This window comes from Genypterus blacodes, unplaced genomic scaffold (genome assembly GCF_046128005.1).
Source record: "Genypterus blacodes isolate CSIRO-AG114 ecotype Tasmania unplaced genomic scaffold, CSIRO-AGI_Gbla_v1 ptg000057l_1, whole genome shotgun sequence".
Lineage (NCBI taxonomy): Eukaryota > Metazoa > Chordata > Actinopteri > Ophidiiformes > Ophidiidae > Genypterus > Genypterus blacodes.
In genome coordinates this window covers 2,174,953-2,190,646 of record NW_027466869.1, presented here as the reverse complement: position 1 = coordinate 2,190,646, position 15,694 = coordinate 2,174,953, and the positions used below count along the sequence as shown (strand labels likewise).

At 43.1% G+C, this 15,694-nt stretch overlaps 1 protein-coding gene across 1 annotated transcript in view; it reads left to right on the top strand.

Moving 5' to 3' along the window:
* The first annotated feature begins 834 nt into the window (after nucleotides 1-834).
* Nucleotides 835-15,694, top strand: part of grik3 (glutamate ionotropic receptor kainate type subunit 3) — a 74,810-nt gene continuing 59,950 nt past the window's right edge. Inside the window, exon 1 of the mRNA XM_076152672.1 lies at nucleotides 835-949. Within this exon, the coding sequence (XP_076008787.1) occupies nucleotides 835-949 (115 nt within the window). The remainder of the gene's footprint in view (nucleotides 950-15,694) is intronic.

The following is a 15,694-nucleotide window of genomic DNA, read 5'->3' as shown; positions in this document are numbered from 1 at the left end:
GGCAGCTGTGCGTAACGACGCGAGCCTCTAGTGGCACCGAGGAAGGAGGGTCGTCACAGGCACACACACACACTCTCACACACTCACACGCAGATGCGCGGCTTCCCTGCACCATCTCATTCAACCGGCCACAACGGGAAAGCTTCCTCAAACGAATCGTGTCTCAGAAGAAGCTTGGACATTTTGGGACATTTGCCCCTGATTTTCCAGCTTCGTGCCAAACCTGCGCGCAACGGGGGTCTCGGACGGAACGGGAGGTTTCCATCTTCGCCAAAGTCTCTCTCTGTGTCTGTACGAACTGGTTTCTCCGATTAAACTGCAGCAAACAAACAAAAGCCGCACACAGCTGAAGGACTGAAAGTGTGCGTTCACGCAAGTCACGCATTTCGGGGCGACAGAAGAAAAAAACGGCGACCACCCTCCCCAAGTTCCGCAGGCGCAGCTCCCCCCCACCTCTCTCACACACACACACACGAGTTCGACAGCGGTGCGGGAGTCCGGTTCAGACAGACAGACCATCGTCGGTATTGGAGGAGGTACAAGAAACTCCTGCGGGGGTGAATTGTAGCAGCCTAGTGTGTTTGCCTGATCCGCCTGTAAGGGACTGTGAGGCTCTCCATCTCTCCCCCATCCTGATATCGAACCGCCTTTGAGACTTGTGAGTGAAAGAGAAAAAGAAGCCAGGGAGAATGTTGCACCAAGTACAATGAGCGCACATTTGTCGCAGGCGCAACGAATCCACATGTGCTCCGGTGAATTCAGTTTTGATGAGCAATTCTGAGTCGTCTTTGGAATTTTAAAAGAAAAAAAAGTGGATCCAGCGACTTTACAACCATGCGAAACACTTGGCTGTGTCCCCGGAGTGCGATTTGGGAATACTGGACCTCGTTGGCGGTGTGTGTCTTTTGGATTCCGTACTCTTACGGGATGCCTCACGTTATTCGAATAGGTAAGTTGTGCGCATTTCACACGAACACGTTTTTGTATTGTAACCTTGAAAGTTCCATCCTCTTCAGATCCATCAGTGTGCATGATGATGTGGCAACGGTTCCTACATTATCTATTTTTTTGGGAAACCAGTGAACAGCCAATATCGATGACTGTTCTGGTTCAGGTCATTGCATTCATGTAGAGCGATGATCAACAGGAGATATGTGTTTGTTATTATAAAGCGTTGCTCATATATCTGAGGAGGAGCCAGGCGGAGGAGAGAAAGAGAGAGAGAGAGTGAAATGTGTGTTTGTGGGACCTGGGTGCACTTGCGCTTTGTTCCGCTCCTTTCTATGCAACCAGCATTGATAGAGAGTCATCATCTATCCCTCAGTCAGCAGCTACATACGGGCCCCTTATTGTGCCCTCTGGAAGTGACTATTACTTTTTAAGAACGTCCTGCTAAATTAAAAGCCACATTATCAAATAATGAAATTCTACGCTATCAGGACTCAGCCAGAACCAATATTACATAATTTACCCGAGGGGATCTTTTTCCCCCTCTTTATCTCTCTTTTTACCTCTCTCTCTCACTCACTCACACGCGCGCACACACACACACACACACAGTTTTGATCAAAGTTGCCTTCTCAGTCAAACCCCGTGTCCTTCCTCTCTTGAGAAATAAAGAAGCCTCCTTGTCTTTCTCAAATCACTCAGCGAGGAACAATGTGCGAATTGTCATTCAGTGACTAGCGATGCGATGAAACATTGCGCGCCGCCAAGAGACAAGAACAGAATGAAGATCAATACGGGTTTTGTCGCCAGGCAAATCGTTTTTGACATTTGGCGGGGTGCCAGGCAGGACAATTACTCAAAATGGCATTGGACCATATTAACATAGCACCACAACACCAGAGCACAGGGACAGGAATAAAGATCTTAATGGCATGGTACCATTTGTCTCATATGACTGATGGAGGTGGATGGATGTTTATAACAGCATATTTTGTGTCAATAGTTCTACTAGAGGCAAAGCGCCCACTACAACCAGTTGTTTATTTTATGGCATATCTGCAAATCACCCACATCCCACTCAGATTTTGTAGAACATGAATTCTGTCAAAACCGTGGGTGGTTGCATTGATTTAAATTCAATATATTAGACTTAAACAGGATGATGGAGCTACATATCACAGCAGTATAACCTTGAGTGAAAGCTGACAGGCAGCGGTATATTTGCATTTATTGTAAATATTGGAATAAACATTGAGAGCAACATAAAGCATAAAGTCTGAGCGTAGATATAATGATATTTAGTGCTGAACGTCACAGACGCAGGCCTAGTATGTCCTGGTGATTGACTGCTGCACTCTGGAGCTGTGACTCCTGTGACATTGCTGCGTATGGACTTTAGTGATCTCTTAGAAACTGCTCCAAATCTCCAAGCTTTGTTCTTACTGACGTGAAAAGAAAATTTTTGGGTTCTGTTCTCCTCCAGCAGCAGCTTCAGCTCCAGCATAGACCTAAAATAGGTTGTGACAGGCTTTGTTTTTAAAAATGTCAAAGTGCTGAGACAAATTTACCTTGAAATGTGCCACAGTCGCACAATTGCTTTTTATAGAATCGATCAGTTCTTGTGGTGTTGTTTCAGTTGGGTTTCTGTGTTCTTCAGATTGTACTTTGACAAGCAGCTGGCAGGAGAGACATGCAGGAGAAGGTCGCCGTATTTACCTCAATGTCACAAACAACAACACTGAAACGCTCACTGACGGATGCATTTAAAAAAAAAAAAACGGTTAATTCCCAGTGGCTGGTTGTGTGTCTGCTTAATTTGTAGGCCTGCATGGAATTAAAATGAATGAGCAAAAAAAAAAAAATGTTTTGTAACTGGTTTCACAGAAATTAAGAAAATTTTCCCGTGTGCATAAATAGTGGTTTTAAGTAAACAAGCAATGACTGTGTATGTGAGTGTGTGTGTGTGTGTGTGTGTGTAGTGCTGTCTAAAAGAGGAAGTTAATATTCGCAATCTGTTGATTCGTTTAAGGACGAGTGCTTTTTGAGTGGGTGTGTAGTGGACTTTTTAAATTTTTTTCCCCTTGATTTGGTACTTGGCGTTGCAAATGTGTGTGTGCTGCGTTTTCACAGCCTCGCCACAGAAACCAACAGAGAGCTCTGTTATAAAGCGCCAGCGTGGCCAACATGGAGCGTCAGCACTGGTTATCAGCACAAACTAACCGGTGGAAGGCGCGTAGGTGGGCGGCTGTTAGTGGAGCGCGGTGCTCTCTGTCTGTGCCGTGTCTGCTCCTGGTTAGGTGGCGTATGCACTTCTCCAAGTACACCATCTGGGTAATGGTGGGCATCCAAGGTAGAGCTGTTGCCATTGATTTTAGTGCTTTTACAGCGCATTGCTCTAAGTTGAGGCCAGATGGTCGCGTCGTCTCATTTTGCGGCTTCTATTTGTTGGAGGGAATAAAAGACGACTACTATTCCTGTATTTGCTCTCTCACACGCTGTGTTTCTCTTTGGTTTCCTCTTGCTTTTTTTTTCTCTCTCTCTCTCTCTCTCTCTCTCTTTCTCTCGCACCTCTTTACTGCATCACATCTCATCTAGTTGATATTGCGATGCTACCAAAATGAAGATGTAAGTGCTGCAGGATGCGGGTGTAATGTTTTTTTTAACTCGCTCTCAGACGGAGGCCTGTGTTTGTTGTAAGTCTGTATATCATATTTTAGCCAATATGGAAATATGAATCATATTTACAAAGCAACACATTAATTGTTTTCATTGAAAAACACAGATGCACATATGATACCTCCTTCTTATGTCTTATCAACAACCAATGTGAAGTGTCATCCATCTGCCCAATCACTAGAAAGAGAAGGATACATTTGGAAATTGGATAACTTAGCAATATGTACATCACAGCTGCATTTGCATTCAAATAAATCAAATGATAAAGCATATTGACACTTTCTCTTTCACCTGTGGATTGATGAAACTGATGTATCGGTACATGTCTCTTTTATTTCAAAGGGATTTTATTGCCCAACAGGGACTTATTGAATAATCAATTCCTTGATCTATCTATTACTTAAAGCACTTCTTCAGTGTTAGTTAATCAATCTCGCTTATGATTTCAAGTTGCTTTCATTTCCCTCTCTTCTCTGGCTGCCGCCCCTATAGCAGCGGGTCACAGCGTTTTCATTTTGCTTCCCTAAAAAGCTTTGCAGAACCTCACACCTTTTCAAATCGCCCCGACATAAAAGGATGCAGAGATATGTGCGGTAGGTAACAAACCTGAATGCAACATGACCTCGCCAAAGCTGGAGTAAGGGAAATCTAGTTTGCGGTCATCACTTTGGCTGAAGTCTCCAAAGCTGGAGCCACTTCAGAGGCTTGTCTTTATCTGTGCACCAGCAGAGAGAAACAGAGGTTTTCGCATGATTGGCCCTTCTAGTGAGCTGTAAAGAGCGCACTCTCCACTTGCATGCACCCTGAAATCCTCCTCGGCAAAGGTTTGTGCAAATGTCTCATCTGAAATCACTCAGGAATATTTCAAGGTACTGCAAAAAGCTGTAATCGTGCTGCACAATTCGCCTTTTAACAAAGTCTCGCCCCCTTATGCGAGAATTACCCACAGGGGCTTTGGTTAGCAGAGGTAAGAAAAAAAAAAGAAAAAAAAAAGGGAAAAAGCTTAAAGGAGAGATACCGCATCAAAAGTTGTATCGAATTAAGATGGCCATCACTTGCTGAGTGAAAATGAATATTTCATTTTCATCTAAATTTAATCTCTCCCCAGACGGTGGGAGGAAGCAGGGAGATGCCTGCTGGAGCGTTCTTGGGACTGGGGAGTTGTCGTGGTGAATATGAACAAAGGCTGGTAGAGGTCACAGAAGAATTGGATACAGGGGGAAGCTTCTTTGATGTGTAATTCTATTATCTGTTAGAGAAAGCGGAGATTGAAGTGGGAGGAATACAACGATTGTTTTACCCACGCCAACACTATCCACTTGTATAAACACGGAATGGTGAGCTGCAAAGAAATAGCAGAGGTCCGCCTTTTCTGTTCTTGCTCTCTCTCACTCTCGGACACACACAACCACACACTGACACACACACATATACGTACGGACACCCACCATATAATCCCATACCCCATCCACAACATTTTCCCAAGCATATGTCTGGTCTCACTGGGCCGCTTGTACACAATCCAATTCCATTCTCTCCGTCAGCACACTCGCAGCTCGTCATTAGCTTCAATCTCGCTGATGAGAAACGGCAGATGTTCGTTTTGTCGAGCAGAGGGCCTCTGTCTCTGAACGCGCTGTCTTCTGTACTTGCCTATGATCTTGTTTATCCGCTTTAGCGAGGAACATTCTATTTCCACAAACAAATATGTGCTTCAGGCGCCGCTGTTTCCCTGTCTGCCTTCCGTGCGCATTTATGGAGTCCAAGCCAGGAGTGTATTAACAGCACTGTGTGAGCATACACCAGAAAAAGGTTTAATAAAGGTATAATTCTCTGTAATGTGCTGGAAATGTGTCCAATCACTTACACTAACAAGACATTAGCATCTAAAGGAAGTGCAGGTACTTAGGTCCTTGTTCACTCACACATAATAATGATCATCCAATAATCCGAGCCACTAGGGGCTAATCGAATGGATCTACCAACCAGTAAGATAATCCTGTGACACAGCAGGGTCCCTATCTAGCCCCAGCTAGCTTAGCCTAGCCACGGCTCACACACCAGATGGTGTTTTCATATCATTCTACAAAGTGGTGCTCCACAGTGAAAGGTCTTTCTGAAACCATATGCTTCTGATGCATTTGGAGATAAATAAGATGGCGCCTACCTTATGTCTGTAAATGTAAGGGTTTTTTATTCTTAAAGTTAAAGTCAAAGGTCTAAAGAGATTTTACGTTTTTTTCGTGCATGTAAGGGTTCCTTCTGTTGGCACTGGTTGCCGTGTGTAGGCATGTCAGAGTCCTGGCAGGGGCCAGAACGCCTTCCAACTCAATGCAGAAACATCCATCAGAACAATAGCTTGATTGATTTGGCCCACAATCTCTCGTGAGCCCCCACCCCAAACCCCCACAGCCCCCCCACACCCCCCCGGGCCCCTGGGGACTCAATGTCATTACAGCAGGACGTGTGCTTTTGGATTTGACAGTATTTTGAAATTCATGGCATGTCAATGTTGGCTATTTCCCTGTGAATGTTTCTGTACCAAGGCAATGAATCAAATTTCATGCTCTAGCCATTTGTCTTTATTATGTGCCCTTGTCCTTTCCATTTGACTCTCCCATCTCAGCCTGCTCGGGGCTCCGCTGGAAAAGTCAAACAACATCAAAACAGTTTGAGAAGAAAGCTTGATCACGGGGCGTTTCGCTTCCTGGGTCAAGCAAGCAGTATAACAAAGTTAATTAGAATGATCTTGTTGGAGGTAATTTGATAATATTTTTTTTTATTTCAGCATGGGGAAGCAATTTGTCTTCACTTTCCCAGATAAACTGTACACATCGGCGTGCACACACACACACACACACACACACACACACACACAGTAAATGCATATATGCACACAGAGAACAGCAGCAAATGAGGGAGGGAGAAAGTGCGAGGGTGGTTGCATAGATGAGGCTCGGGGACTCATATTTAGCTTGTTAATTAGCTTGAACCCTTTGATCCCAATTTTGAAACCCGCCATGTTGCAATGCTGTTGCCTTTTGTGTGTTGCTCCGAGCCAGATAATACTAAGCTTTATTCCTGTACCTTTCCAACACCATTCAGAGCAGTGATCGCCTCGCCGCCCCTCAGCCCGGCGTTCAGCCCCGTCCTTATCTCCCCTCAGACGTTCTGTGTAAACTTGGCCACCTCCGACACCTCAGCTACATACAGTTGCACACATGCATTACAATAACAAGACCTTTTCTTCCCGCAGCTTAAAAGCAATCAGGATGTGACAGTGGAGGTATCAGTTGTAATGCAGAGGTTTAAATCCTATTTAACTTGGGCTAAGGACAATGAAGGTAGGGTGACACTATTTCATCCTGCCCTTTTAATCAAGCTCTCATTGTTAGAGGTGCACCACAAATGTCAGCTCTTGGCGGTGTGATTCCCTCAAATTGCTGTTCCATGACTTTAGGGAGATGAGGACACGTGTGCACATTGGTGTGTGTGTGTGTATGTATGTGTGTGTGTATGCGGGAGAGCGCGACAGACGGGAAAAGTTGTGTATATGTGTAAGTGAGTGTATGCTTGACAAGGGGGATGTATAAGGGGAGCTGGCACAGAATCCCTGGAGCGTAGGGGTAGAGCAGGAGTTACTTATCAACTGTGAGAGAGTCGGAGAGAGAAGACTCGCCCTCTATTTTCCCCCAAGAGAGAGAGGAGAAGGAACAGATAAGACAAACCTCTTCAGGCCAAATCCACTACAAATGAATGGCTATCTCCAAAAATATCAGGGGTGGTGGGGGGTTGGTGGGCAGAGATCCTTTCCTCCACACACTGCCTCACACCTTCTTTTTTTTTCTCTTCTCACCCCAGCAGTAACGAATAAAAGGACTACCACACAGAAGTGCATAAGACAGGGTGTTACCTCTATAGCCCCTGTGCTCATCCCTCAACTGATGGATAGCCAGGAGGTTGGAAGCCAATGTCAATTTAGTTAACACAGCCAATACCCAGAAGATTCTACTCAGCACTCATACGGTGTGCAGACAAGACAGTCTGGGACGCCGGGCTCCTGTCTCACTGAATGTTTTACCGGCTGCCGATCTTCTGTCCAGGTTGCCCCCGGAGAGCAGTGTGGTTAACCGCAAAATAGCTCCCCCGCGACTCATCTGCAGACAGCTTGTCTGCATTGCACCCGGCTTCAGATATATGGAATAAAGGTAGAGATTATCATTGACAGGGGAGGCGATGAGGAAAGATTGTGGGCGGCTTGGGACGGGAGCTACGACTTAGCCACGCTTGTGTATGAATTAAAGCCTTTAATGTAAAGTCAGAGAGGTAGTAACAGTCGCTGAGCCCTTTTAGATGCGGCTGGAGACATATTTTCGTATTTGAAAAGCTCTCAGAGTAGCCGCAGTCAGACTCCATTGTTATTTGTGGAGATTATAGCGTTTGATTGGTCTATAATCGAAGCAGCATTTTTTCTCCTAAATCAATTTGCTAGCACACAGACTTAATGAAGAATTAGGCTACAGGTTTTTAGTTCCCAGATCACGTTTTTCCAGTCTCAAGTGCTCATTGCTTCTTCGCTTCCAGTCTCAGTATTTTGTGTACAGCCTCATGTGCCGTATAGCTGTCATCATCAGAACTGCATTATTGGAATTTTAGTTCACTGAAATGAAAATGTTTCAGTGAAATGACACAATGGAATTAATGACATCAATTTCTGTGAATTATACCCATGAATACGACTCTTGTGACTATCTCACTGGCACTGTTTATCTGTACAATCAAACATTTGGCACTATCCACTTATCTCCCTTAATGTGATTTCCTTCATTCCCTTCAGTTTGTTGCAAAAGTTAAAATTGTTTGGTCAAAATGTTTGGTTGAATCAAAACCAGAGAGGGAGGAAACACAGCGTAATACACAAACACCCCCCTAAACCTTTCAACCTCAGACTTAGGTTTTAAATGATCCAGAGTTAATTCTGTGAAAGTTGGACCAAGCACTAACTATGCCTCTAAATGCTTTTCTCCAAGATTGACAGAAATTCCATGAAATGTACCTGCGCCATAATAGTCTGCAATCAGCAAGTATTATCTGCCTTGATGAAAAGTATCAATTGGAGTAAAGCTACAATCGTGTGCTTATGTTGTGAGACATCTGCGTTATATCAGGCTGATTATTTTCCTTGATAAAACAAACAATGCATGTCCGTCAGCTGCCATTTAATCAGCAGAAATGCCGTTATCTAATTCTACCTGTGTAATTGGTGTCAGAACTGTCCGCACTCTTTAATGCCACCAGTAGCCTTTACGTCTTTTGTGGTTAAAAAAACGGAATAACAGCCACCCTAACTGTCTTTACCTGTCCAGACTGTTCCACTTTGAACATTTAGAAAGCATCACCGCTTAGAAATGTCAATATCAATGAGAGGTCAATTAGAAATAGTACAAAGACGTGGGAGTAATACTTGAAATGGTGGTAAATACACAATTTAAACTATCAAGAGGCTGTTATCCGTCTAAGGCTTAGAGTTCTGCTCTACGTGTATGCAAATCTCATTTTATCATTTACTTTACATTTTATTATTTCACTATACACTTTCCCTCTTTTTGTTTAGCTTCGACAACTCCTGCTCACTTACTTGCACTTGATTTGCCATTTTGATTTTGTTTTCCATTCACAAAAAGGAGCTTTTGTTGGAGTGATGGCGACTGTTGAGAGCATTGACCACATTTAGAATAACTGGCATCATGTTGACATCACAGAATTAATGCTCAGTTAATGTCCTGCTCCGCCTCCCCTAGTACTGTTTACATATGGATCGCCTGTCTGCCAGCAGGGTAATTACTTCAGATGGGGTTAGGCCTGTTTCTATGTACTGTATAGGCTACACTGACAGGGAAAAAAGCAATCTCATAATGAAACCAATGCTAAAACAATTCTTTGATTAGTGCGTTTTGATCACAAACGGTTTAGATATTTATCAAGTAGACTCACTGCAGAAACTCAGGGCAGGTCAGGGCAGCCGGCTTATTTTCAGTTTCCAATGCAAATTAACTTGTAAGTTCATGTAAGAAACTCAGTAATAAAGGAAAAAAAGGCTTGATTGATGATATTTCTGCATTATTCATATTGTTAAAAATGAAAATCTTTAGTTTGCAGTGCTCTTGGTCAGAGATAGGTCATTTATAGATATCACTTGTAAGGTTTGATTGATACTATTGGTGTTATTGTTGACATTGTCAGCATATAAATTGCTATTCAAATTATCATTCCAATGTAATGGCATAACTTAAGGACATTTTATTTGAAGATTTCAACATCGTGTGTTAGCTGTGGATGTGTCTCTTAGACTCAGCATGGTGGGAAATGAGAGATTTAATCACATTAGAAGGAGGGTAGAAGCTGGCAGAAATCTCCCTTTTCTCCCCCGTGGGGCCTTTTGGAGGCCAGGGGACAATCAGTGGGGTTTGTGAGCTGTTTTTCTAGTTGGCCAGCACAAGATGAGACGGATCAGAGATCTCACGTTCTCTGTCAATATTTTGTTCAAGCATCAGAGGACACTACATCAGATGACAGGAAGAGCATGCTGTGTCTGTGCGTGTGCGTGTGCGTGTGTGTGTATGTGTGTGGGTCCTTTCTGAATGGTGCCTATTAGTGCAGGGAGACTCTCCAGCCACTGTTAAACTTAAAAAGGAAGACAGAAGATATTACCTCCAATTATCTGCTGTGGTGCATCTGTGAAGTTCGAGCACCATCCAGCTGCCAGACTTTTGTTAATTTATGACTTCATTTTTGTTGCAAATTTAACTCAGCAGTGATTATGGACAGAAATCTCATTCCCCTCTCATTCTTTTCATCTATTTCTATTTCCTGATCTTTATTTCCAAGAGAAAAGAAGTAGAAAAAGAAGTTACCATTCATTTGAAGGAGAGCTTTTGTTTGGGATTCACTGGGATCACTTAGTATTCCTCTTTTCTAGCCAGACATGGCATGTGACCTGCTAACATATGCTCATTGTGCTAATCCCCTGCCAGGGTTAAATGAGAACTCCCGTCTTTCACCTTTCCTGACCCATACTCCTTCTTTCTTCTCATTTCACTATATTACACGGCTTACATTTCAATTTGGAAGCTCAATCACATTGATCTTATGAGCTGCCGGTTGTATAGCAACTGAGCCTCATTCAATCATTTTGCTCCTGCTCCCAATCCATTTATGATTATTTAAAGATGTTAAAGGGCTTGAATCAGCTGCGTGCAGAAACCAAGGTTTTTTTCAATTATTAACCATCAGCACCATTCATCAGGTAACTTTTCATACATTCCTTGATTGCGCTTAGCAACCGGCTTTTGCTTCTGTCCAATTCTTCCTGGTCATCTGTGCACCTTGATTTGAGAGTCAGCTGTAGGGGGGAGGAGGGGGTGACAGTGGGAATAACAGCAAATGGAAATGGGCTTCTGATTGCCATTCTTCCTACGTAGTGATGGAGGGCTTGAGTGATCGGGCACATAGATGGAACCCCTCCTTGGGGGTTGATTAGCTGTGGAGCCCTGAAGCTCCAGAGTGGCACAATGGCTCATCAGACTCTGCACAGCCTGTCAGGGACCCCTTTGATTGCGTGGTGTTTCATAATTGCCCCCAATCTGCTTTAGTGTCCGGTGTGCTACTGTCTCATTTTCATGTCGAAGAATGCACCATGCAATGCTCGACTTACCTAGACATTTTTCGGAATCTACATTTCGGAAATGCCCTCTTGGGAAAAGCACATAAAAATGATTGCTGCTGTCTAAGTGTGAATTCAGGTGACATGATATTGCTCTTTGACTGTCCACTCAGTGCTTACAAGTCAACTTACTGCTTAACCGTTCAAGACAGAATGAATGGCTAATGAAAAAGCCAATTATTTGTCTAGATATAACGTGTTGGATATTAAATGGCGTGGACATAAAGTCGGTCTGTTCCAAAGGCCTAAATGTTCCCTGTCTCTGTCAGCAAGTTTTTTTAACCAAAGCAATTGGAAAATTATAGCAATGATGGCATTTACATTCTGCTCAGCAAGCATGATTAAAAAGGAAACAAGTTAAGTCAGAAAGTTCTTGCATAACTGATGAACTGTCACAGGTGTGGAACTCAATAAATGAGAAAACGGGTTTATTTTTGTTATGTCCTGGCCGCTCTCTCTCTCTCTCTCTGGTGAAACTGTAAGTTCTAAGTTGTAAGAGCTGTATTGTATTGTGTCTTTAAGAGATCTCTGCCAACAGAGCAGCCCAGCTCCTGATCTGCTACAGACATACATGGATAAGATTTCCAAAGAAGTCATACTGAGAAATGATCTCGCAACTTTGTAAACTCTTACTGTTCTCTGCTAGTCTCGTCAAAGGCCTAACTAATGTTGTCATGTCTCAACCTTTAATGCTATAGATTAGATTGGAATCAGATCTTCGAGGAAAACCTCTTACACTGCTTCAGCTTTGGTCAAAATTTGAAAGGGCTGATTTATTGAACCAGAGTACATAACCACACTTTGCACTTAGTGGTTCTCTTACTTCTTTTTACTTTTTTAAAACATGCACACATGCTTTTTAAAGAAAAAAATGCAGTTACTTCAAAATGCAGATATTTGACGAAAAATGAACATGTCATATGGTGAGAACTGGATTCTTCTACCTGCATTTCTTTGTTACACGCGTACATAAAGCAGTGCTGCCTGCATGCCGACTGAGAGCATGCTTGACCAAACCATTATTACATTTTTAATGATGTAATGACATGATATTGTGGAACCAATACCTCTTCTAAATCCAGATGATTCAACCCTTAGCCCAACAAACATCCATCAGGTTGCATTACTGCTGCGAAAGGTCAACACGTTTCATTCATAAATTCATTCAAACCATGAAAACGTAACAATTGGAGTAAGTGGTGACAATGTTGACAGACCATCTTCTTTTGGAGTCAACCGACTTTATACTAACTGAGAACAGAAATGAGACAGAATTTGGCTCATACATGGTCGTCTACAACCCTTGACGGTGCCCAATTTAACCCCTAATTATGAGCATGGAAGACATAAATCAGTTTACAAGCCCTGGTAACTCTGACTGACAGATAGAATTTCACCATGTAATCCCATTTTGGCCATTTGTGTTGTGTTACATGTCTGGGCTACTCATGAACTAGGGCTCAATCATTTTGTCACCTCAGCTGTTCCCTTGCATCTGTCAACAGCAGAAATGCCAGACAATGAATTTGGATAAACTTTACAGTGACTGTGACACCTTTCAACTCAGTGGTCCACCAGCAAAGGTACAAAGTTACACAGTTCCTAAGTTCCATCTGCTTACAGTCCCATCAGCACCTCTGTGTTGATACCCGTCACAACCTGCAGTCTCTTAGCCCAACGGTTGCTTTTCAATCTAGCAGCTTTCATACAGTGAACGACACTGCTCTGCTGTTTCGGCCCCTAGAAGCTTTTACAATGTTCAAGCCACGAACAGCACCGGTGTAGTAACAGAGAGACGACCTCCATGTGTAGATTGTGGCCCCAGGCTTATTCAAGTCCAGACCCCGCTCACAAAATGGGCTTTTGAGGATGTTTTTTTCTTTTCTTGTTCTTATCGTTGTCTCCTCTAAAATAAAAGCGCGGCTTCTCACACCCAACCTCCACAAAAGCCATTTCCTGCTTCCGTGGCTTTGCGTAATCTTCTACATCAGCTTTGTTTTATTCATCCATTACAGTGTCAGAGATTTCTCCTTTACTCGATGCCAAGCGCCCGCTACATGTTTGCCCGACTTCGAGCATAAAACACAACTCTTTCCTCTGTGTTGCTTTCATAGAGATTATAGTGTCACAGCTTTCAAATGAAATAAGACTCAGTGTCAGCCTTGTAGCGGGTGATAGACTTACAGAGCCGCGGGAGAATCATATTGAAAAATAAATCCACCATCAAATTCAACGCAAGCATTTACATAAGAAGTGAGGGGCTGAAACAGATGAATGGTTTGCTGTAATGTTGCACATTTATTCTGTCAAGAAACGAGTCAAGGTGTTTGCAGTGTGTCAGACGCTCCCTGACAGCACCGCGACCTGAAATCATGGTAAAGATGATTACAGGACGACCCCTTAGTTTAAATCACATTACCTGTGCCGTATTTGAGCTGGTGTGTCTGTTTGTATGCTTGTTGTACATCTGGACCTCCTTCGTCCTCGTGTTACGTCGTTACCCATGAATCGGACCTTCACAGGACTTTTCAATGGATTATCTCACAAACCTTTATCAGGATCATTTTGGATTTAGTAGTTTATTAGTGGATTTTTAAGACCCTACTGTTGGTTTATGGCATGTTGTTGTGTTGTTATGTATTTTCCAATACCGTTTCTACTTTATGTTCGTTCTTTGTAATTCCCTGACTCTCCACCTGCGGCTCCCATTGCACACCTGTGAGGAGAGGGTTTTGTTATATTCCAAGGCGTTTTTTAGTGAGGCCATTACGTCATCTTAGACCTACTTGAGCTTTGACTAGGCTGGGAACAATTCACATGTGCTACCTAGTGATGATGTGCTATTAGGACTGTATTTCTTTTTTCACTCATTGGATATGGAACCTTTCAGATAGCAAATGACTTGGAAGATGTGATTTAAGGATGGAGATGGATTTAATGGGTTCATGTTGTGTTGCCATTTTAGGACATATGGCTCTATGTACTTGTGTGTGTGTCCTTTATGCCCCTTACACATCTTAACGCTAATGTGCTCTTCACTTTGCACAGCAACCCAGCAGCTGGCCTACCTCATGTTCTTAACTCATAACTCACTTCTGCCTCATGATGGTTGATGATGTTTTGACAGCTGAAACATTTTGTTCTTCCTGAACCAGACAGACATCAATACGTTATCTCTTACAATACCTCCTGCCTCATCTTCTTTGTGTTGTATTCAAGACTCTGTCAGAGAGGGAAAAACACATTGAGGAGAGGTTCACACTGAGCTTTAAAGTGTCCACAGCTGCAGTTAAATCTAGATAAATCTCATCCCCTGCCCACTCGTAGCAGTGAGGTAAATCTTTCCTGTGCTTTTGTAGAACTCCCGAGCCTGTAGTCCACCCTCAGTATATTCAGTCGCTGTTGTCTGAATAACATGTAATACATTGCAAAGCTATACACTTGCCTGGTAAGATGACACTGCTGGAGACAGATTCACTCACATCAGTTCAAAGTAACGCGTGTTCTTCGTTTTGTTGACAAGCTGTAGGTGTGTGTGTGTGTGTGTGTGTGTGTGTGAGCATGCTTATGCCTGGGAAGATGCGGAACCCTCCATGTTATTGCTCAGAAAATCAGCGTTGTTACACGAAGACTGTCAGTGCTGTGTGCTCACGTAGCCTGGAGTGTCTGGAAGCAGTTGAAAAACAAAGAGCATAATTGATTGAGGTGATATAAATATGTTAAATAGAGACATATACCTGAATCTGGGAACTGAATGTTCACATCAGGGTAAATTCCAAAGGTACAAGTTGTGCTCGGATTTGGCTCTGAATGAAACACGTTCAGTTCAGACGGTCAGTTTGCTGCTCTTTGTGTTCTTGTCCACCAACAGCAGCGTTCATTCAATAAAGTGTAATATTACCCCATGCCAGTAGGGGCGCAGTTTCCTTTTTTCCCGCATATCAACCAGATATTAATTCAGCAAGCATCACACAAGAGAAGATGATTTCAGAAAGAGTTTGTGTTGGCTCCGACTTGTGTTGAGTTCTTGTCAATAAAAAATCAGCAGCGTCTGTTATCAGAGTTATCAGAGAGCTGTGCAGTGCTGCTGGATTTAAATGAAGCGAGGAGGATGCCACTGAAGCTGAAAAGTAGAAGTTGAAGACTAAACGTTGATGCTGACAGTGGATATTGATAAGTGAATGCATTAAGTAAAGGTGCCCCTGCGACACAGAATGTATGGATTCTCGATGATTGCACGCAACGGCTCCACTTTCTATATCTATCCTGCAGTCTAACATGATTAGGCTTTTCACAGACTTTCTTCTTCTTTTCGTTGCCGAGTAAGTATGTGTTCTTCGTCAATGT